Genomic DNA, 20,879 nt, shown 5'->3' on the forward strand with positions numbered 1-20,879 from the left:
GTTCGTGGTTTTGGTTTCTTACGGTGAAAAAAATAGGAATTAAAATCAGCAGAGGGGATTTATTCTAGGCATCCAAGGCTGATTCAACCTTAAAAAATTATTTGATATAATTTATTGATGTAATGACACATGAGCAGGGTAAAGAATAAAAGCGACATGATTATATCAACAGATGCAGAAAAAACATTCGACAAATTCCAACACCCACTTATAAAAATTCTCAGCAAACTAGGAATAGAGGAGAACTTCCGCAGGTTGATAAAGAACATCTACAAAACCTACAGCTAATATCATACTTCACGGTGAGAAACTGGATGCTTCCCTGCTAGGATCAGAAACAAAGCAAGGATGTTTGCTCTCACCTATTTATTATCATAATGAAAATCCTAGCTAATGCAATTTGACAAAAAAAAAGGTGCAAAAGTGATACTAATTAAGAAGAAAGATATAACATTGTCTTTATTCACAGATGACATGATTATCTATGTACTATGTGTAAAATTCCAAAGAATCAACAACAGCAAACCACCTGGAAGGAATAAGAAATTGTAACAGGTTGCAAGGCACACAATTACTATACAGAAGTCACCTGCTTTCTTATCATCTTATACAAATTGAAATTTGAAATTTAAAACATAATACAGTTCACTAATAAACTGGAGAATTCTACCAAACATTTAAAAAAGAATTAACATCAATACTACAAAATGTTTTCTGGAAAATAAGAGAGAGTTCATTTCATAAAGCTAGTATTATTTTGATACCAAAACCATATAAAGATAGTAGAGAGAGAGAGAGAGAGAGAGAAGTACAAACCAATATCTTTCATAATTTTATACCTCCAAAGCCTCAAACTATTAACAATTAGAATCCAGCAATATTTTAAAAAATTACACCTGATGACTAAGTGGAGTTTATTTCAGGGATATAAATCTGGTTCATTATTTGAAAATCAATCAATGCAATCTTCCATATTAACAGACTAAGGAAGACAAATCACATGATCATACCAATTAATGCAGAAAAAGCATTTGGTAAAAATAAATGTTCATGACAAAAAAAGTCTCAGAAAATTAGGAATAGAAGAACTTGGTAAATAACACTTGAAATAAACCACTATAGCTGATATATTTAATGATGAAAGACTAAATGCTATCTCCCTATGATCAGGAACAAGGCAAGAATGCCCATTCTCACTACCATATTCAACACAGCACTGGAAATTCTAAGAATTATTCTATGGCAAGAAAGGGAAATAAAAAGCATAAAGATCAGAAAGGAGGAAGGTCACCTGGGTGGCTCAATCAGTTAAGCATCTGGCTTCAGCTCAGGTCATAATCTCTTGGTGAATTCAAGCCCCCTGTCAGGCTCTGTGCAGACAGTTCGGAGCTGGAAGCCTGCTTTGGATTCTGTGTCTCCCTCCTCTCTGCCCCTCGCTCACTCACACTCTGTCTCTCAAAATACATAAACATGAAAAAAAAATTTTAAGGAATAAAAAAAAAAGGATATATAGATGCCAAAAAAACCCTAAACGTATGACCTTACAATTGTACTCCTGGGCATTTATCACAAAGAAAAGTAAACTTTACATTCATGCAAAAACTGGTATATGAATGCTCACAGCAGCTATATTTGTAAAAGCCCAAACTAGAAACAACTCTATGTCCTGCAGTGGGTGGGCAATACAGTACATTTGTACTGTGGAATACAAGGAACAAACTCTTGGTATACACAACAATCTGGATGAATCTTTAGAGAATCACACTGAGTAGAAAAAGCTAGTCCCCAAAGGTTACGTAGTCTATGATTCCATTTACATAACATTCCTGAAATGACAAAATTATAGATATGGAGAATCTATTAGTGATTTCTAGGGGTTAAGGAGAGGATGGGAGGGGAAGGATCGGTTATGGCTATAAAAGGACCACATCGTGGAACCTGTGGTAATAGAAATATGTGTTGTTTACACTTGTATACAAAGTGTATCTTGTATGATATATGATACAGTGCTACTGTATCAATAAAGGAGCAGAATCACAATTATTCCTTATTTTGACTGTGTCAATGTCAGTAGTGATACTGTACAATACTTTTGCAAGTATAGTTTTATAAGCTGTTACCATTGGGTAACATGGAGGAAAAGGGTACAGGAGATCTCTCTGGATTCTTACAACTACCTGTGAACCTACAATTATTTGAAAATAAAAAACGTAATTTAAAGAGAAGGTGATGCAGCTTCTGTCTGACTCTTTCTGTTGGGTCACACGCATTTGGAACCGAACCTCCATGCTATGAAGAAGCCACTTGTAGGTGCTTGTAGGTGCCACTTGTAGGACAACATAGTCCACTTGTAGGTGCGTGGGTGGATAGCCCTACCTGAGTTCCCAGCTGACAGCCAGCATCAAACGCTAGACAAGTGAATGAACAAGCCTGCACGTGATTTCAGCCCCCAGCCATCCTTCACCCTCCCAGAGCAGACACTAGCTGTCCTCATCAAGCCTTCGCCAAGCTGCAGATCCATGTGCAACATAAATCCTTGTTGCCATTTTCAGCCACTAATTTTAGGATGTTTGATACAGAGCAATAGGTAACTGGAAAAAAGAACAACTTTGCCTCTGAACATGTCACAGACAAGGAGTATGTCTTTTCCCTTGAACCTTGGTGTCAAGTGATGATTGGCATTTTTTTTTTTTTGAAGTATCATCAAATTAAACCTTTGAACAATTCAGACTGGCTTCATTCCAATCAGTCTCAATTGGTGAGGTTTTATTATACCTGCCATCTTCCAAATCACAAATTAGGCACCTCACTTGGTTAGAGATTATTATGCCACTTATGGATGTAGCTTATCAAAAATACACAACTGTAATTGATTACTAACATCAGCTGATCTGTATCTTGGCTTCCTCTTACACATGAATCAGGCTACGTACAAACCCTCTCTTATGTCATCAGGCATTTTTTGTCCTGTTGTACAGACACAAGAAGACCAGATACAGGACCAAGCTGGACATAGGTAAGAGCAAGTGTTTTCCTACTTCGTATTCATCTTTCAAACAACCGTTCATCTTTCAAACGGCCAGTCTAACATTTGGTGATAGCCCTCTTCTCTGGTTTGGGCTTTTTCCACTTGAGAATGCCTGGTTGGGCTGGTCAGGTGCTGTTTTCTCCCCGGTACTTTCAGCATTCTCTTAGATCATTACTGACAGTTTCTGGATCCGTACTTACCCAGACCACAAGGAAGTTTCCAGAGTCTTCGAACTCTTGGTCTTATGATTGGAAATAAAAATAGCTCAATAAAGCTCTAGGTTCCTTTTACTTCACCTCTACCTTTGTTCTTCCAGAACACCCTATCCTCGTGTTCTCCCTTCCCTTCTTTCACATTGAGGCACTTTTATTTATTTATTTGCCACATACCTTGATTCTTACTACACTACCCCCTTGTCACATAACATGTATGACGCAATAGGCTTTTTTTCTTTGTCTTTTTCTTTTCTTTTCTTTTTTCTTTTTTTTTTTTAAATGGGAATAACAATGGCTCATGGTAGGATAAATTGAGATATCCTTTACTCCTTTCTCTTTCGTCCTTGAAACCCTGAAATTTGATGTCTTAATGAAGGTGTTGACTGAGTTGGATTGGGAGACTGGCCTTAGGGAGAGACTAACCGGATCTCCAGAAGTCATGCTAGGGAGATTTTGGCGCGGGGGCATCATCAAGAGTGAAGCTCAGAGGCAGCCCGCATCTTAGACCTTTTTGGAGGCTGGACGAAGAACATACATGATTGGTTTTTTCTTTTGCTTCTTATCTAGAACCCTGTGAACAGGGAGACGAGGGAAGAAGGATGAAGAAGAAATGGAAAATGCTAACGATAGAACAGGTGGCTGTAATTCAAGAGGGAGCAAGAGAGGGAAAGCAAATCTTCCGAAACAAAAGACAAAGTTCATGACATTATGAAAGAAAATGGTTATTTCAAAGAGTTTCATAATCCCAGCCCCTAACACAAACTGTTTTTATTTCTGTATCGTATCCTGGATCTTCCTGATCATAAGAATTCATGTATGCGGTCGCCAGCCACCTCAGCAAAACGAAGTTAGCGTTCTCTGGCAAAATTACCGTGAAATCCTGATGTTAATCTGCCCTTCTAGGTTATTTTCCATATTAACGAGCGATGACGAAAACAGCCAAGTCTAGCTCTTGTCTGTCCTACTCTCCCAATATTTTGGTCCCAGAAACCCTGCAGAATAACTCAATTTAGCCTGTATCTCCCGGACTACAGTAACGTTGAAGCAGACCAGAAAAAAACACATTTGCCCTCTAGGCGGACGATATAAACCCACCACCCTCCAAATCGCCGCAACCCTTTGCACCGGGTCTCAGGAGCAGAGGTTAGAGGCGAGCGGCCGTGCGTGGCCACTGGCCCGCACGCGTCGCCCCGGGCCAGCAGGGGGCGTGTGAGCCGCGGGCGCCCCCCTCCGGGGCCCGGGCCGCCGGGGGCGTGGCTCCGCATCCTTGACGGACAGCTGAGGATGCGGGCGAAGATGAGGTAATAGGAGCCGGAGCAAGGAGGGCGTGGGGGTGCGGGCGCGCGAGTGTGTGCGAGTGTGTGAGTGTGAGTGCGTGCGCGAGCCGGAGACACCGCGTGTCTCGGCGCTGGCGCTGCGGACCCCGATCGCGCTGAATTAAACGCGGAGAGAAAGACCATTCCGTTTCTGGGAGGGAGGCTGCAGAGCGGCGGCGCGCGACAGCTGCGGTCCCGGGGCCGCGTCATGGCCGGCCGCTTTGGGGCGCCTGGGGACGCGGGAAACCCCCGCGGGCGCGCGTTTGCCTTAGCGCCCCGCTCGGGAGGGGCGCTCCATTCTGGAGGCGACTGAGCAGAGCCGCAGGGAGGGGGAGCTCTCGCCGCGGCGGCCACCGCGTCCGCGCGGCCGGAGGGTGGGCTGGGAGGGGCGCGCGGGGAGGGGAGCCCGGCGTGCCTTTCCGAGCGCGAGCGCGCGGCGAGCTCCCACCCCGCCGCCCGCAGAGCCCGAGGCGCAACTGGTGCGAGGGCCCGGGGCTCGCGTCGCCGCCAGCCCAGCTCGGGCCGCCGGGGCTCCGGCCGCGCGCCCGCCGGGGCTTCGCGAGGCGGGGGCCTGTCTGCGCAGGGCCGGGGCTTTGCATGAAGCCGCTCGACCCCACGGAGCGGCGGCGGCGGCAGCGGCGGACCCCGGCGGCGGCGGCGGCGGCGCGCGGTCGGAGCCGGGCGGCCCGGGTGCCCGGGCCCCGGTGGATGCGCGGCTGGGGAGCGGCCCATGGGCCGGAGCTGAGGCTGCCCGGGGCGGCGGGGCGCGGGGCGGGGGGCGCGGCCGAGGCCCGCGGGCGGCGGCGCAGGAGGAAGCGGAGGAGGACCGGCGCGCGGGGCCCGGGAGGCAGGCGGCGCGGCGCGGCCGCCGCGGCCCGGGGCTCGCCATGCTCCTGGCCTCGGCCGTGGTGGTCTGGGAATGGCTGAACGAGCACGGCCGCTGGCGTCCCTACAGCCCGGCCGTGAGCCACCACATCGAGGCGGTGGTCCGCGCCGGCCCCCGCGCCGGGGGCAGCGTGGTGCTGGGCCAGGTGGACAGCCGTCTCGCGCCCTACATCATCGACCTGCAGTCCATGAACCAGTTCCGCCAGGATACCGGTGAGCCGGCGCCCCTGCCCCGCCCGCGCCCACCTCCCCTCCCTGCCCTGGGATCTCCCGCCTCGGGAGCCCACCGGGACCCACCCAGTCCGCAACTCCGTGCGGCGTGTCACCAGGAGGTGGTCGTGGAGGGGGCGCTTTACTCCCCGCCATCCTCTTAAGATTGCCTCCGCAATAAACGTCCATGCAAGTAGTATCCGTGTTCTGCTTGTGCAAATCGAGCTTCAACCGAGCCCCTAAGAACCGTCCCCCCGTCCCATCTCGCGCCCCCCTTTAAGCGCTTGGTGGCCCCAAGTCCTCCGATGTAGAAATTCCAGGGCCGGCCCAGCCCACTTGCAATCCCAGCCGCTGGGAAAGGTTTCCTGCATCCTCACACGTTGGCTGACCCTGCTTTGCCTCAGGCACCCTCGGGGCCGCCACCTGTCCCCCTCACCACCCACCTTACTGCCTGTGCCCCTTCTGTGTGGGTTGCCTTCTGTGGGTTGCCTTCCCGCAGCTGGGTCCTGCTGGGGGCAGGGGGACTGGGGGGAAGGAAGAAGGGGTTCCCTGGAGGCATTCGCTGTGGTCTAGCAGGGGAAGGGCCCGCGCCCTGGGAGGAGAGCCTGGAGCTGCTGGGGGATTCCAGGACATGAAACACCCCGGATGCTGTGGCATTGGCCAGTACCGCCTGTGCACTCCAAGTGCTTGAAGCAACAGGCCAGAGCAGATGGAGAGAGGAGGGGGAGGGCCGCGGCTCCGGAATGCCTGGCAGGAAAGCCGCTCCCTTTGTCCGCGTAGGAGGAGGTGGATTCCTAAGGAGAAAGGGTCCCCAAGCTTCCTCCTGAAACTGACACGCTGGTCTTCCAGAGCACTAATCCCCCCATCTTTTCGTGAGAATCAGGTTGCCACTGTGGCCACCACAATCCCACTTCCGCCCTGACCAGGCTTTGCAGGTCAGAGCAAAGAAGAGGGGCTCAGGGTGGTGGGTCAGTGGCAGGAGGGGCAGGACCCAGCTGCTTGTCTTTGCTCGGCTCGGGGTGTCCAGGCTTAACTGAGGACCTGGGACAAGTCTGCCTCCTCTCCAGGAGTCTCTGTCTTCTTGGGGGTGGGAGGTTGTTTCTGGAATTCTGGCCCGGCTTTCCCGGAGATTGTGACCCAGGAGCCTGGTGAAGCAGGTGTGGTGGGGAGGGGCTAGAGAGGATGGGGAGTGGGGGGAGTCCCAGGGGATCAGAGAACAGCTGCTTGAGCAGGGCATCCCAGCCTCCTTGGAAAGCCCCCACATCCTGTGTGCTAATTAGGATTGTCATGGGAAAGGGGTGTCTTTCCACCCTTGCGTCCCCATCTTCAGTCCTAACTCCCAACAGGCTTCTTTGCCAGGGACTTTGCAGACACCAGCCAACTGAGTAAAGCCTTCTGGGGAAAGGATTCCAGAAGTGTTAGCATCTGGAGGGGCTCGCTTAAACCCCGGTGGTGGGAAAGGCAGGGAGGTGGAACTGAGAGACACTGGGAGGGAGGAGGGAATGGGGAGGAATGTTAGGAGATTGAGAAAGAGGATTAAATGTGGCCAAGGGGAGGGAAGAGAATGTAACTGGGCAATTGGGGTAAAGGTTGTGGAAGTGAGGGTGGAGGCAGCCGACTGTTGGGGGGCGGGGAGGAGGGGGGTTGGTGCGCTGAGCCCCGGAAGTGGGACCTGGGAGATTAGCAGTTAAGACACCTGACCCAGAATTCCAGTCCTACTCAGAATAAACAGGCAGGTGTTAGCTTCTCTATTTCAGACTAAATCTCTGCAGCATAGAGAGAAACACCCTGGTGACATGCTTGTCCCAGCCCCTGTCCCACATTTGGGTAGGGGTGAATTTAATCAGTGTTTAGGGGTATCTTAAAGAGGGGAATGAAGAGTCATGGCTTGAAATGCCCTTTCTACCATCAGATGTGCAATTATGGAGAAAACTGGGTTAAGGGATGGAAGCCGTGTCCCCCTTCCCAGGTCCGGCCACCCTTCCCTGAAGACAGGCTGACCGTGGCCTGGTGGTTAGCAGTTCAGTCCGAGGCTGGGGCTTCTCAGATTTTAGACCAGAGGCAGAGAGCTAGTAGCCCGGATCATTTTAAAGACTGCCTCGGGGTGTGTTTTACATTCTTGCCTGTCTTAGAGGCTCACGACTCAGGCTGCTTCTAATGGTCAGTCGATGAATGATCGCGACGGCCTTCCTCCCGGTGCCAGGCCCTGCGCTGGCTGCTGAAGGCACTGGGCTGAATTCCCAGGAATGCTGGGCTGTCAAGGAGCTTGTCAAAGCAGAATAGAATCTCTGGGCTTCTGGGCTTGGAGCCCCCTCCTCTCCCTTCTCCACCAACAGACACGCAGCTCCTCTCAATGTAGCTCATTGATGAGGCCATGACAGGGTAGGAACTTCATACTGCGGGCGCCCAGGCAACCTCAGCCAAGCCCTGGCAATGTTTAATTAAATTACCCGCCATCCCCAAGCCACGGTTTGAAGCTGGGAACCAGAAACATCCCCAGAAACAAAGAAGAGCTGGAAGTCCCCCTGCCTATAGACTGAGTTCTCTTTTTTTTTTTTTTTTTTTTTTTTTTTGCCTCCTCTATGTGGGGACATTTCCTGACACGGGAGCTTTGTTTTTTTTTCACAAGTTGCCTGGCTTGCTGCAAGTGAGGCCTCAGACCCTCGGCTCCCCTGGGCTCCAGCCTCACCCACCCCGTCTCCAGGGAGATGGCCGGGAGGGTACATGGGCCCTCTGCCGCCTTTGTTTGCCCCGGGCCCTTCCTCCCCACACGGCCTCTGGGTTCCAGCTTATTTGCACTCTGCTGGTCTCTGGCCATCGTGTTTCCGTGTTCCCGGCTAGGAAATCTGGAAGAAGGGAGGAGATGAAGCGAGGTAGAGGTGACAGTCTTGGCTGCTTCCAGAGCCTTGCTTGGGCCCTGTGCCTGTAGGGTCATTTGCCTTGATAGGGCTCACCTTTTCTGTCACAGGCAAGTGACTGGAGTGCTGTCCTTCAGCATTGCCGTCCCTTGTATCTTCGGGGACACCTGATTGCCACCACCTCCAGGGCTCCAGCAGCAGGACGTGGGGAGTCCGGGCTGTGAGTGGGGAGAGTGACTCAGGCTGTCATCCCAGCCTCGCTGGCTTCTGTGTGACCTTGAGCAAGTCCCTTAGCTGCTCGGGCCACGTTTTTTTCTCTGTAGAAGGAAGAGCAGCCTTGAGAGTCCCCTGGCTCCTTTCCTGTCATCATTCAGATGGGCAGGTGAATGGGTTTGGCCCCCGCACCTGTGAGGATGCTGCTTGGAACTGGCCTGGTGTGAGGGAGCGTCCTTCCCAGCTCAAGAGTGTTCTCTGCAACTTTTGCCTTTTCTATGTCTTTAATGTGGTGACAAAGGTCAGATGGAGAGAGATGACAGGTTTTGACAGAAGCTGATTCTTTGGGCCCCACAATACCCTCTGCCCTGTGTGAGCACTGGAGCGGAAGAGGCAGGTGTCGTGATCGATACAATATGGGGGATGCCCCAGGCCCTTTGCACACACACATTGTCTTGTTTGATCCTCACAGCGATCTTAGGAAGGACCTATTGTCCCCATTTTATAGGAAAGGAAACAATCTGGAAGAGACTTAAGTTGCTCTGAGTTTTATGGCTAGTCCATGGCAGAGCTGAGATTCCAAATGAAGTGTCCCACGCTCTACTCTGTCATCAGTGAATGCTTCTGGAGCGCCTACTTCATGCAGGCGCTGTTCCAGGCATGTGGGATGTAGCAAATGGCGAAACTTCCAGGGCTTTGCCCCCACAGGACATTCCAGTGGGGCTGTGGGGCGCTTGGGAGAGGCCCGGGATCTCTCTGACACAGCGATGTACAGATGCGGGTAAAGTGCCTTCGAGACTGGCTCATGCCTGGAAGGTGTTTCTCCCTTTTCCCAGGAGCCAAAACATCTCCGGTGCTTTGGAATGCAGGTGTCTGAGCTGCCAGGAAAAACTGATCTTTCTCTTTCTCCCCCCTTGGTTTATGAACATTCTTTATTCCTATCCCATTAGCGGCCTTTTCTTTGGGTCACTGCACTCAAGGACTAAATGGATTTCTCAGATCATCTAGTTCGTGGGCCTGACTACAGAGGAGGCCAGGACTAGCACATTCCAGACAGAGCGGACTCTGAAAATGATCAGAGACACGAAATCCCGCGATGAAATTCTTTTGTACCACGGCGTTGGTTCTGAAGTCTGCCTTCTGTCTCTAAATAACCTGCTGGGGCTGAACTGAACTCAGCGTCTTTCCCTCCAAAAACTGGCTCTTCCTCTTGAAACCCCTCTGCCGGCAAATGGTGTCCCCATTTTAGCCCTTGCCCGTGGTCGAGACCTCAGGATTCTTTGACTCTGTCACAGTGTTGTTCTCGTGCCCAATGTGTAAGGCAACGTAGACCGTGTGGCCAGCTGTTGAAATTAGTGTGCATGATGAAAATCCGGGACGGTTGTTCCCATGCAGATGCCCAGGCCCAGGCCCTGGAGATGCTGTTGATTCCTCATGGCAGCCAGTGGGTACTCTAGAAGGTGTTAAGTACCCCCAGGAGATTCTGAAGCCGGTGATTCTGGAAACTCTCTTGGAAAGCATTGAATTCAGCTACTCATGGTCACTTCCTACCCATTTCTTCTCTGTAGGGTCCCTCCAGTCTGTCACCTCCTTTTCGTCTCCACTGCCCATACCCTCATTACTTCTCACTTGGAACTCATTAACAGAGCAACTCTGGTCTTGTCACTTCTCTGTGTCACAGACTTCACTGGCTCCTCATTGCCTACAAATAAAACCTTCACAGCCTGGCGTTCCAGACTGTCTACGCCTCAGCTGTGACATAACTTTCCAGGTTTATCTTCCTCTCTGCCTCATATCTTCCTCAATTCCTGACAAACAGACGTCCCTTTTATCCTCCTGCATCAGAGTTCTCTGACAGCCCCTCCCCGAACTATTCACAAAGTCCCTTCTACTGAAACGCCCTTCTTTGCCACTTTCGCCTGTTGAAATTCTCCTTCTCATTCAAGCCTCATCCATTTCTTGAAATGTCCTCCGAACCATCATTGCTTCCTTTATCTGGTCGGTATTTATGGAGCCCCTAGGAAATGTTGGGCATGGGGGGGGGGGGGCGGTGAAACCACGAACAAACACCTGGGTGCCCACTCTCGTGGCATTTGGGAGTCTGGTGAAGAGATACAGACATTTACCGAATTAATCACACCAGCAAATGTGTAACTGCACATCAAGATAAATGCTGCAAAAAAAAACAAACAAACAAAAAAACAAGAATGAGAATCTGATCTGGTCAGGGCAGTCCAGAGAAGTTTCCTGGAGGAAATGAGCGGAAATCTGAACTATGGGCAGCAAAGAGGATGCCAGAGTGTCTTGTGGGGCGGGGGGAGTCCAGCATTGTGCAAAGGCCCGGCGAGGAGAAACATGGCAGTGGGGAGAGACTGGAAGGGCCAGTGTGGCAGAAATGTAAGCAGAGTTATTAGGGTGTGAGGTGGCTGCAGAGATGGGAGGGAGTGGAGAGGGTCAGGTTTTGACCTAAGGGGAGCGCACAGAAGGGATTCACGCACAGTGGGGATGTGGGCAGGTTTTCTCAGCCCACATGCATTTTGTTGGCACCTTTCCCGTGGCATATTCTGCCTCATAAATAGTCATTCGCCCCCCTTGTCTAGTTTTAGACTGTAAGCTGTTTGAGTAGTGCCTGCATTCCCCAAGGCAGCCAGTGGGGACCCGGCAACATGTGACAAATGACTAAATGCCGAAGTAGCCAGAAGTCTACCGTGCCTTTGTGGAGTCCTCATTACTGCCGCCTTGGGCGCTAGAGCGGAGCTGGAGGGTTGTGACTCTGCCTGCACTCGAGGCACCGTAGGAAAAAACGCCAAGACCCTGGTCCACATGGGGCACAGGCAGATCTGCACCCCAGACCTCCTGAGGGGGGCCTGGGCTGGGAGAGCATTTCAGGAAATGGATGGCAAATGGCACAGGACCCAAATGAGGGCAGTCTCGATAGGTAGAAATGGCAAAGGAGGGCATTTCGGTGCACGGGACCTGGGGAGTAGTAGGGGAGGGGGTCAGAGACCTGTGAGGGAGTGCAGGACGATAAAAGGCCATGCGTCTGCCTGGAGCCCAGGAAAAGAGCAGCATGGGGGCGGTTGGGGGTGGGGGGACATAAACCTGGAAGGGTATGGGAGAGCCACAGCTATTGGGACTGATACCACTGTTGTAAACAAAAAAAAGCCTCTTAAGCATATTTGTGAGAATCGGACACGTGAATTGCCCCCGCTTCGCTGGAGAGAAGATAAAATAGGGTCATTTAAGCTCTCGAAACTTCATCTCCTTCGTTTCATTGATCATATGGGATGAGATAGGGGCTTTCTAAATAAGAAAGATTGTATAAGGGGTTATATGCAAACTCCCCCCCCCCCCACCCCACACCCCATAGATATCCTTTGAACTAAACTTACCATGACTTCTCCATCCCGCTTGGACATATAATAGAAAATAAATTACAATGATAATCAACCAACTTTTATTGAGCTCTTGGCATGGGGCAGGTGCGATTTCAGCCCCTTCTATTCATTCCTTCCTTTAATCCTCAAATCCACCCTTTGAAGTAGCTCCCCAGGACCCAGGCAGATGCAGACGAGGAAACTGAGGCTCAGTCGCACAGCTGGAAGGGACAGAGCCTCTGCTGTTGGACCCAGAGCCTGTGCTCTTTGTCCCCCAGTGAGCTGGCTTCTTACGAAGGAAATGGAGGCAAACCGGGGAACTACTGCCCACCCCCCTTCTTCCTCCTCTCTTCCTCCCATCCCGCTCCCCCCTCCCCAGATCCCCCAGCAGCGTCCTGGTGCTGAATAGGGGATTGTTTTCTTCACCCTCCTGCCTCTGAATGTTGATGTTTTGGGTCATTAAGGGGCTTGGAGTTGGGGTGGGGGGCGGGTTATGACCCTGGAAAAGGACTGAATAGACATTGTTCCTTTTCTTCCCCCCTTGAATGGAATTCTGTCCCCGGCCTTGGTGTCTCCCTCTGGGTTGGAGGAGGGGATGGGTCAGAGGCCTGTAAAGGGGAGCCTTTTCCCACCACTGATGGATAAGGCCTAAGCTGACAGATGCGAGATTCAGGCACTCTTGGAGCCCTCCTAGGTCCCCTCACCCTGCCTTGACCCAGGCATCTTCGGCCTTGATGTTGATAGCCATGAAATGAGCCCTGATTGGGCATGAGTCTGAATTCAGTCTTAGGGTGGGTCGGGGAGAAAGAGGCAACAGTTATAGACTTCCTTTTCCTTCGAGTCCCTTTGAACCTGTAGGTTCATTTCTTCTGTACTGCTTCCCTGAAGTAATCCTGGCCTCTTCCCTGCTCTCCCTTCCCCCAGTGAGACTAAAAATCAAGACAATCCTATCTTTAGGATGGCTTGAGCTTTGGGGAAGAAAAGTGTTAGAGAAATAGAAAATAATCATGATCATTATTACTGTTTTGATAGAAGATTTAATGCTCGAAAGTGTAAGAGTTCTGGCAACCTGATTTTCTATTTTTGTTTTTGCTGCACCCTTAAAGGGACAGAGAGGGAGCTCTCACTCCACCAGGCTGGGCTGGCTTCCTGGGGGTCTCATCGTCTTCCTCTGCCCTCTAGGCTATCCTGACTCTTTGTATCTTTTCCTCGTAGCCCTCCGGGCAGGGGCATTTACAGGGTAGGGGACAAGTGACAGGCTATTTCTGAGCGCCTACTGTGTGTCGAGGGCTTTATGGGCCTTAGTGCAAATTGCAGGGCGCAGGAGAGATCCAGGACGTGGCATCCATATTCCAATACATATTTGTTTGTTAGATGAATAAGCAGCTCGCATTTATTTTCACAAAAACTCTGCAAAGGAGTCCTTGTTTCTCCGGGAAGGAAAGGATGTTGGGGATTTCTACGTAAACTGGGAAGTGATTGAATTTGGCTGCAAACCAAGGTCTCCGGACTGCAAACCGGCAGGTGCTTTTTTCTGGTACCCCACATAACCCCACACCCTTCACGCTGTCACTCAGATGCTCCCACCCCACCTCAAAGCTGCTACCCCAACAGGCAGCCCAGTGCCCGCCGGGACCAACCAAATCCGGTTTCATTCCCTGCTGACCCCTACCCTGTGCTCCGTCCCCCTCTGCCAGGGACCCTGCGCCCAGTTCGCCGCAACTACTACGACCCGTCCTCGGCGCCCGGAAAGGGCGTGGTGTGGGAGTGGGAGAATGACAACGGCTCTTGGACGCCCTACGACATGGAGGTGGGCATCACCATCCAGCACGCCTACGAGAAGCAGCACCCCTGGATCGACCTCACTTCTGTCGGCTTCAGCTACGTCATCGACTTCAGCACCATGGGCCAGATCAACCGGCAGACGCAGCGCCAACGCCGCGTCCGCCGGCGCCTGGATCTCGTCTACCCCATGGTCACGGGCGCCCTGCCCAAGGCCCAGTCCTGGCCGGCCAGCCCCGCGTCGGGTCGCCTCGCCTGCGGCCCCGCCCTGCTCCTGCCCACAGTGCGTCCTGGTGATGAGCGTCAAGGCCGCTGTGGCCAACGGGGGGAGCGCGGGGCCGCTGCAGCCCCCGGCCGCCCGCAAGCACATGCCCCCGTCTGGGGCGGCCAGGCTGCCCCCACCACCAGGCCCTGCGGCCAAGCCGCTGGACAGCACGGGCACCATCCGAGGCCCGGTGAAGCCTGTCCCGTCGCAGGCGATCCGGCGACAGGCCTCCGGCACGCCGGCTGGGGTGACCATGGGCTCTCCTGCCAGCCCCCCCGGAGCCAACGGCAAGACGGGAAGGGTGGCCCTGGCGACCTTAAATCGGACCAACCTGCAGCGACTGGCCATCGCCCAGTCCCGGGTGCTGATCGCCTCTGGGTAGGTACTTTCACCTGATGCCTGTGAGCGTTTAGGGCACAGGACCCGACTGACCTGGGCCAGAGGTGAAAGGGGGCTGCCTGCCAGGACTTAAGGTCCCTGTCCTCTTGTCCTGACCCTCCGGCTGCAGGTGGAAGGCAGCACGGTGTGGTGGGTAAGGGTGGGCTTGGCCTTTGGGGTCCACCGGATCTGGCTTCTAATGGAGATGCTGCCACAGCTGTGTGATTTGGGACACGTGCCTAACATCCCAGAGTCCTAACTTCCTCCTCCCTAAATGCCTTCGATAATCCTCCCCGTTAGGGTCACTGCTGAGGGTTGAAGGTTATGCACACCATGTCCTAACAGGCAGTATTAAGGGGGCTCCCACCAGGATCTAGGTTGGGGGCTTTATCACCTCATTGAATCCTTACAGCAACTCTTTTTGTTTTTTTTTTTCTTTTTACCATGTATTTATTTTTGAGAGACAGAGACAGAATGTGAGCAGGGGAGGGGCCGAGAGAGAGAGAGAGAGGGAGAGGAGAGAATCCCAAGCAGGCTCCAGACTCTGAGCTGTCAGCACAGAGCTGGATGCGGGTCTCGAACTCACAGACTGTGAGAACATGACCTGAGCTGAAGTCGGACGCTCAACTGACTGAGCCACCCAGGTGTCCCGATTACAGAAACTCTTCGAAGTAGGCATTTGGATCCCCTTTGACCCAGGAAGAAATCAGAGGTTCTCTCGCTCAAGGGCAGAGAGCTAATCATTGGCTGAGACCAAAATTCAAACTTCAGGAAGGCTGATGCCAGAGGCAGACTCTTTTCTGACTGCCATCCTGCTTCTCTGTCACAATGCCCGGCATACAGCAGGTGCCGGATGAGACTTAGCTCCTTTCCTCTGGTCTCTCTGGAAACTGGAACTCCAGTTTGGAGCTAAGAGCCCATATTTAGTAAGCACTTACTATGTGTGCCAGGCACCTTCCGTGCGTTGTCTCAATTCTTCCCGTGACAGCCCAGTGTTGTCGGTTCTGTGATCACTGCTTTTTATGATCTTCTTGGTCCCCCTAATCGTCAAATGGGGGAGACCCAGGTCCACATGGTGCCCACGGCCTTTGCCTGCCAGCTCCCGATTTCTTGTGAGATTGGCCTCTCACGCCGGCCCCATCTTCCTTTCCTCCAGAGGGGCCTGGCCCTGCCTGTGACCCCTGAGCCCCAGACTGTCCGGGTGGTTTGGACTGAGGTTGTACACCCAAGTGGGAAATTCAGGCTGCCCGGGGGAGGCCATCTGCACACACAGGTTCAGCGCTGGGAGACAAGGAGAGGCAGGTGTAGTGGGGAAGGAGAGGCCCGGCCTTCCCTCGGGCCTCTGCCCTAAGCTAAGCCAGAGTCTGCAAGGTCCAATTTCCTCGTGTGCGAAATGGGGAACCTCACGCTTGCCTTGCCTGCCCCATGGAGTCCTTGTGGAAACCTCCACTAAGGGAGTGCATCCCTGGAGAATTTACCAGATGCATCTGCCAGTATTATCTCATTCTCTGACCTGGTGCACCCAGTATCAGGCTCGGGCACGCGGCTCAGAATTCACTTCCCAAGGAGGGCCACACGGCCCATGTGTCACAGAGTGGGGGTTGGGGCCCAGGGTTTAGTCCTCTAGTCCTCTGCCCTTTTGGCTAAAGCTCAGCTCCTCGCCGTATGCGAAGGCAGTTTATAAATGGTCAAGTGCAGGTCAGATGTGTGGGGTTTTCACATGACTCCTTCTGAACTGGCAGAATATTTGGTGGAGGGGAATGGGCACCTAAACCACACCACTGCTCAGTTTCTCCCCAAGGCCACACAGCAGCGTCCTGGGGGCCTCTGACAGAGTACCAGGGCAATTATTTGTGCGGCAGAGGGAGGCTCATATAGTGGATGAGAAACCCAGCCTCCAGCACCTGACTGCCCCGGGCTGGAACCCAAGTTCCTTCGTGTGCAACTTGGGGCAAGTTTTGCACCCTCTGTCTTCAGCTTGCTCCTCTGGAAAGTGGGGACAGTCATAGTACCTTCCTTATCAGGGCTGTCATGAGGGTTAAAGGCAGTGCTCAGCGTGTGGATTTAGCCCAACGCTCGGCAGTAGTAAGAGTTTGGTCAGTATTAGCTGCTATTATTATTGTTGTTGTTAATGTGTATCTATTGAATGTGTGCTGTGTAGTCGAACTGAAGTCAAAGCTGAGCAGCCTCTAACGCCCCACCTCATTTCTGGCGCCCTTGGCAAAAGCCAAGTGACCTCGTGCCATAATTGAGGGCAAGGACGCCCTGCTCACTTTAAACCTCACTGAGGAAGCCGACAGCTCTTTATCTCCACTCTATTCCCCCTGCCCGCCAGCCCAGCGGAATCGGAGCCGGAGAATGGAGTGGAGGTCCGGGGGCAGTGCTGTTTCAAAAGGCCTATAGAAACACGCTTTTTTCTCCGCTCTGTTTTCCTGACAGGGGAGGCCCCGCCCTACCCTTCTATCTTCCAGCCCCTTCCCTTTTCACCTCTTACCACCACCCTCACCCCCACCACCATTTTCTCCTCCAGTCTTTCTTGGCCATTTAATTAGCGTGCTTATTCCCTTTGTCTGGCATTGCCGTCCACCTTCTGTCGTGGAATGGCCCCTTCCCTCCGCCCTCCCCGTCCGTGAGCTCTTCAAGCAACTTTCCCACGGAAAAAAGGAAGACCGGGGAGGGCGGGAGAGGTGGGCTGAAGAGAAGGGTTTGAGGGGGAACAAAAGACCCTGTGAATTATTCAGACACACAAGCAGGGGGTTTGTAAAGAGAAAAGAGGGGGGCTGTGTTGTGGGGGGCGGGAGTCGCCCCTCTGGCCCTCTCCTCCAGAATCGAGGCTTCTCTATCTCCAGCGAGACTTCGGTTGCTGGAGAGACGAGACCATTGTCCTGTAGGAGGATTCCTGGGTTGGCTCACAACTCCAAAAACACCCCACTGTTTCTCACCATGGTATCTGCAGAGCGTTTCTCCTGCCATCAGCCCCCTTCTCTGCCACTGTGCCAGCTCTTGTCTTTTCTTAGTTTTATATGTGAGGGACAGAAATGGAAACTGAGAACAGCCCAGCAGAATGGGGAGGGGGTGTCTTCCGATGCTGAGGCCAGACAGCTTTGGCCGAGCTGGAGGATGTGAGAGGCGTGCCAGTGATTGGCCTGCTGATTTCTGGAAGGAGGGCTCAGGGGAGGGGAATGGTGGAGGGGGGGTGTGTGTGTGACCGGTGGGGACTCCATGGGCCACCTCCACGGCCAGCCGCCTCCACCGCTTTCATTTTAACCAGTCACCGAGGGGGAGGGCTGATCAGGTGTTGCCACCTCAACAATCCTGTGCACTGCCTGGGGCTCCGCTTTGCACTTTGCCCTCCGTGTCCTCAAGAATCAGAAAATTGGACTATTCCAGCAGGAAAAGGCTTTATCAAGCCCGACTTCCTCTTCCAGTTGAGAAAAATGTAAACAACCCCCCAATTTGCATGGGGCTGGCCGGTTTATAGAGTATTTGACCTAGATCCTGAATCCTCACAGGGACCCCATGGACAGAGATGTAGGGTGGCCCTGCTCTCGGGTGTGGTAACTTGGATGTGGTCACTGAAGTGCAGAGGGGCCATGGGGCTCTCCCAAAGGAACAAGGTCAGTGCCAAGCTGGGCTGGAAGGCAGGTCTCCTGACCCCTGTGCAAGCCTCCTTCCACTGTACCCTTCTGTATTTTGTCAGCAGATCTCTTCCTCCTCAAGTCCACTGCCACCATCCAGAGCCTGCTGACAAGTTTTCCCTTTCCTGGCATGGCCCCCCACCATGGTATTCCCCGGAGTCCTGGGTCCTCATATGGACCCTCCCTCTCTTCAGACCTGGCCCCATCCCTGGGTCCCTGGGCTGCCCAGGGTGTGCTAGGGGGACTCTTTCCTGGTTAACCAGATTGGGTGTGGAAACCTGCCAGTCCAGTTTGTGGGAACAAAGGTGGCTTTTGTCACCCAGATCACAGCTACTTATCTCCTGGTGGGGGCCGGGGGTGGGGGGGGTGGGGGGGGGTGGGTGCTCGGAGCTGGTAAGGGGGTGGGAAGGCAGGCACAGGGCTGGGCTGTGAGCATTGCCCCCTGGTGGGGAGCCAGCGAACAGACACAGGCCGCCAGACTGCTTCACTCCTTTTCCAGACCAGCAGTGGGGAGGCCAATCAGTCCCCACAGGGGACCCAGGGCTTAGGCAGCTGCCTTGCTCTTAGGCATTGGGGCAGGGAATCTTCAAGAAGTCCATCCCCCGGCACCTGCTAACTCCAGACCCTCACAGGTTCACAGGTGAGGTTGTGAGGAGTTACTGGCAGGTTTGGGGTCCAGTCTGGTTTCCCTGACTCCAGTCCACCATGCCGTGCCTCGCCCTGGGGGGCAGGCCATAGAGTCCAGAAGCAAGGCTGGGCCTCTCTTCTTGGCCAGCTTTCCTTTGTGTTGAATTCAACTTTCCCCTCTCCCCATCCGGGTTTGATTTATCCTGGGGGTGGAAAGTAGGCTGCGGTGGTCTGTTGAGACACGAACGCTCCCACATCTGTTCTTTCACATCCTTCCCACAGCCCTGGTGCACATGTCATCATCCCGGGGAAGGGACAGGGGCCCCGGAAGACTAGCCGGGGAAGCACCCATCCCTGTGGGCATGTGGGAGACAGGCAGACCCTGTCCTCAGCCTTGAGGCCCCCATTCCAGCCCCTCTCTCGTAGTCCTAGATTTATTCCACACGCTCTTTGTTCCCCATGTCCTCTGTCTGCCACGTGGAGTGACAGAGGGGTCGCAGAGACACAAGAGCCCAGCACGGCGAGTGGCTACAACAGCGGGCTCTGGAGCCAGATTTCCTGGGTTTGAATCCTTAGCTGTGTGACCTCCATCGGGTTTGCTCACCCTCTCTGTGCCTCAACCTCCTTGCCCATTAAATTGGAGCTAATGATAACGGCACCTCCTGTGGAGGTTGTTGGAAGTCTTAGATGGATTTGTGCGATGTGAGCGGTTAGAACCGTGCCTGGTACCAGGTGGGCTCTTCAGGGTCACACACGGATGAAGGGCCACAGGCTGTCTTGTTCACCGCCGTGTCCCCAGGCTCTAGGGGCGAGTCCAACCGGAAGGAGGGCTCTGTATGAATGAGCACGTAAGCAAATAACGAACACTGCAAAGAAACAACTGAACACGCCCCTTCCCCTCCTGTATTCCCAGCACCACCCTACCCCCCAACCCCCCATAGCAGATCTGCTGGCTTCTCAGGCCCTCTGGCCCCTGGAGTCATCTGTGACCTAGTCCATTGACGTCCTCGAGCTCCCTTTCCCCCTCCGAGCCCATCTGTGGAAGCCTGGGTGGCAGGGGCGATGGCGCACAACCCAGCCCCATGTGTCCCCATGTTTTCCTATTTGGCGTCGTGGGAGGCCTCGCCTTTCCAGGCAGCTGTGCGGACTCCTCTCCAGAGCCTGGCTCGGGTTTCTGGGGAGAAGGACAGAAAGAGGAGGAGGCTTTGCCTGGTATTTAGATTTCTCAGCGAAAAGGAGGGGTAACAGCTGTTGGAGCAGTGGTTTCCCAATGTCAGGCTGGGATCAACCTTATCTGGATCCTCTCCAGAAGCGAGAGAAAATGCAGGTTCCGTGCCCCCTCCCCCCCCATGGGAATTCTGATTCAGGCCTGGGGCTCTGTCTTTTTAAAAGCTTCTCTTGGGGCGCCTGGGTGGCGCAGTCGGTTAAGCGTCCGACTTCAGCCAGGTCACGATCTCGCGGTCTGGGAGTTCGAGCCCCGCGTTGGGCTCTGGGCTGATGGCTCAGAGACTGGAGCCTGTTTCCGATTCTGTGTCTCCCTCTCTCTGCCCCTCCCCCGTTCATGCTCTGTCTCTCTCTGTCCCAAAAATAAACGTTGAAAAAAAAATTTAAAAAAAAATAAAAATAAAAGCTTCTCAGGAGCCACTTGGTACACCCCCCCGGGCTTGAACTTGCCTCTCCATTTTTCATTCGCTCCACAAACACTCACTGAATGCCTGCTAGTGTCAGGCTGTGAGGATATTTGTCCGTGTGGAGTTTTGATTCTGGAGGGGGCGAGAGTAAAGCAACAGCTTATTTTTTAAAAACCATCAGCTCCAGGGCACCTGAGTGGCTCAGTCGGTTGAGCCTCCGACTCTTGGTGTCGGCTCGGGTGATGATCTCGTGGTTCGTGAGTTCGAGCCCCGCGTCAGGCTCCATGCTACGGCCCGGAGCCTCCTTGGGATTCTCTGTCTCCCTCTCTTTCTGTGCCTCCCCCACTCATTCTCTCTCTCTCAAAATAAATAAATTAAAAAAAATGTTTTTAAACCATCAGTTCCCTGGGGGAAACAAAACAAAAACGAAAGAGAGTGAGGCAAGAGGGCTTGAGA

At 53.1% G+C, this 20,879-nt stretch overlaps 1 protein-coding gene across 1 annotated transcript in view; it reads left to right on the top strand.

The window, feature by feature from the left end:
* The first annotated feature begins 5,342 nt into the window (after positions 1 to 5,342).
* Positions 5,343 to 20,879, top strand: part of DTX4 (deltex E3 ubiquitin ligase 4) — a 37,011-nt gene continuing 21,474 nt past the window's right edge. The window contains 3 exon segments of the mRNA XM_047877237.1: positions 5,343 to 5,657; positions 13,800 to 14,128; positions 14,130 to 14,527. Of these exon segments, the coding sequence (XP_047733193.1) occupies positions 5,447 to 5,657; positions 13,800 to 14,128; positions 14,130 to 14,527 (938 nt within the window). The 5' untranslated portion in view covers positions 5,343 to 5,446.

Source organism: Prionailurus viverrinus, chromosome D1 (genome assembly GCF_022837055.1).
Source record: "Prionailurus viverrinus isolate Anna chromosome D1, UM_Priviv_1.0, whole genome shotgun sequence".
Classification (NCBI taxonomy): domain Eukaryota; kingdom Metazoa; phylum Chordata; class Mammalia; order Carnivora; family Felidae; genus Prionailurus; species Prionailurus viverrinus.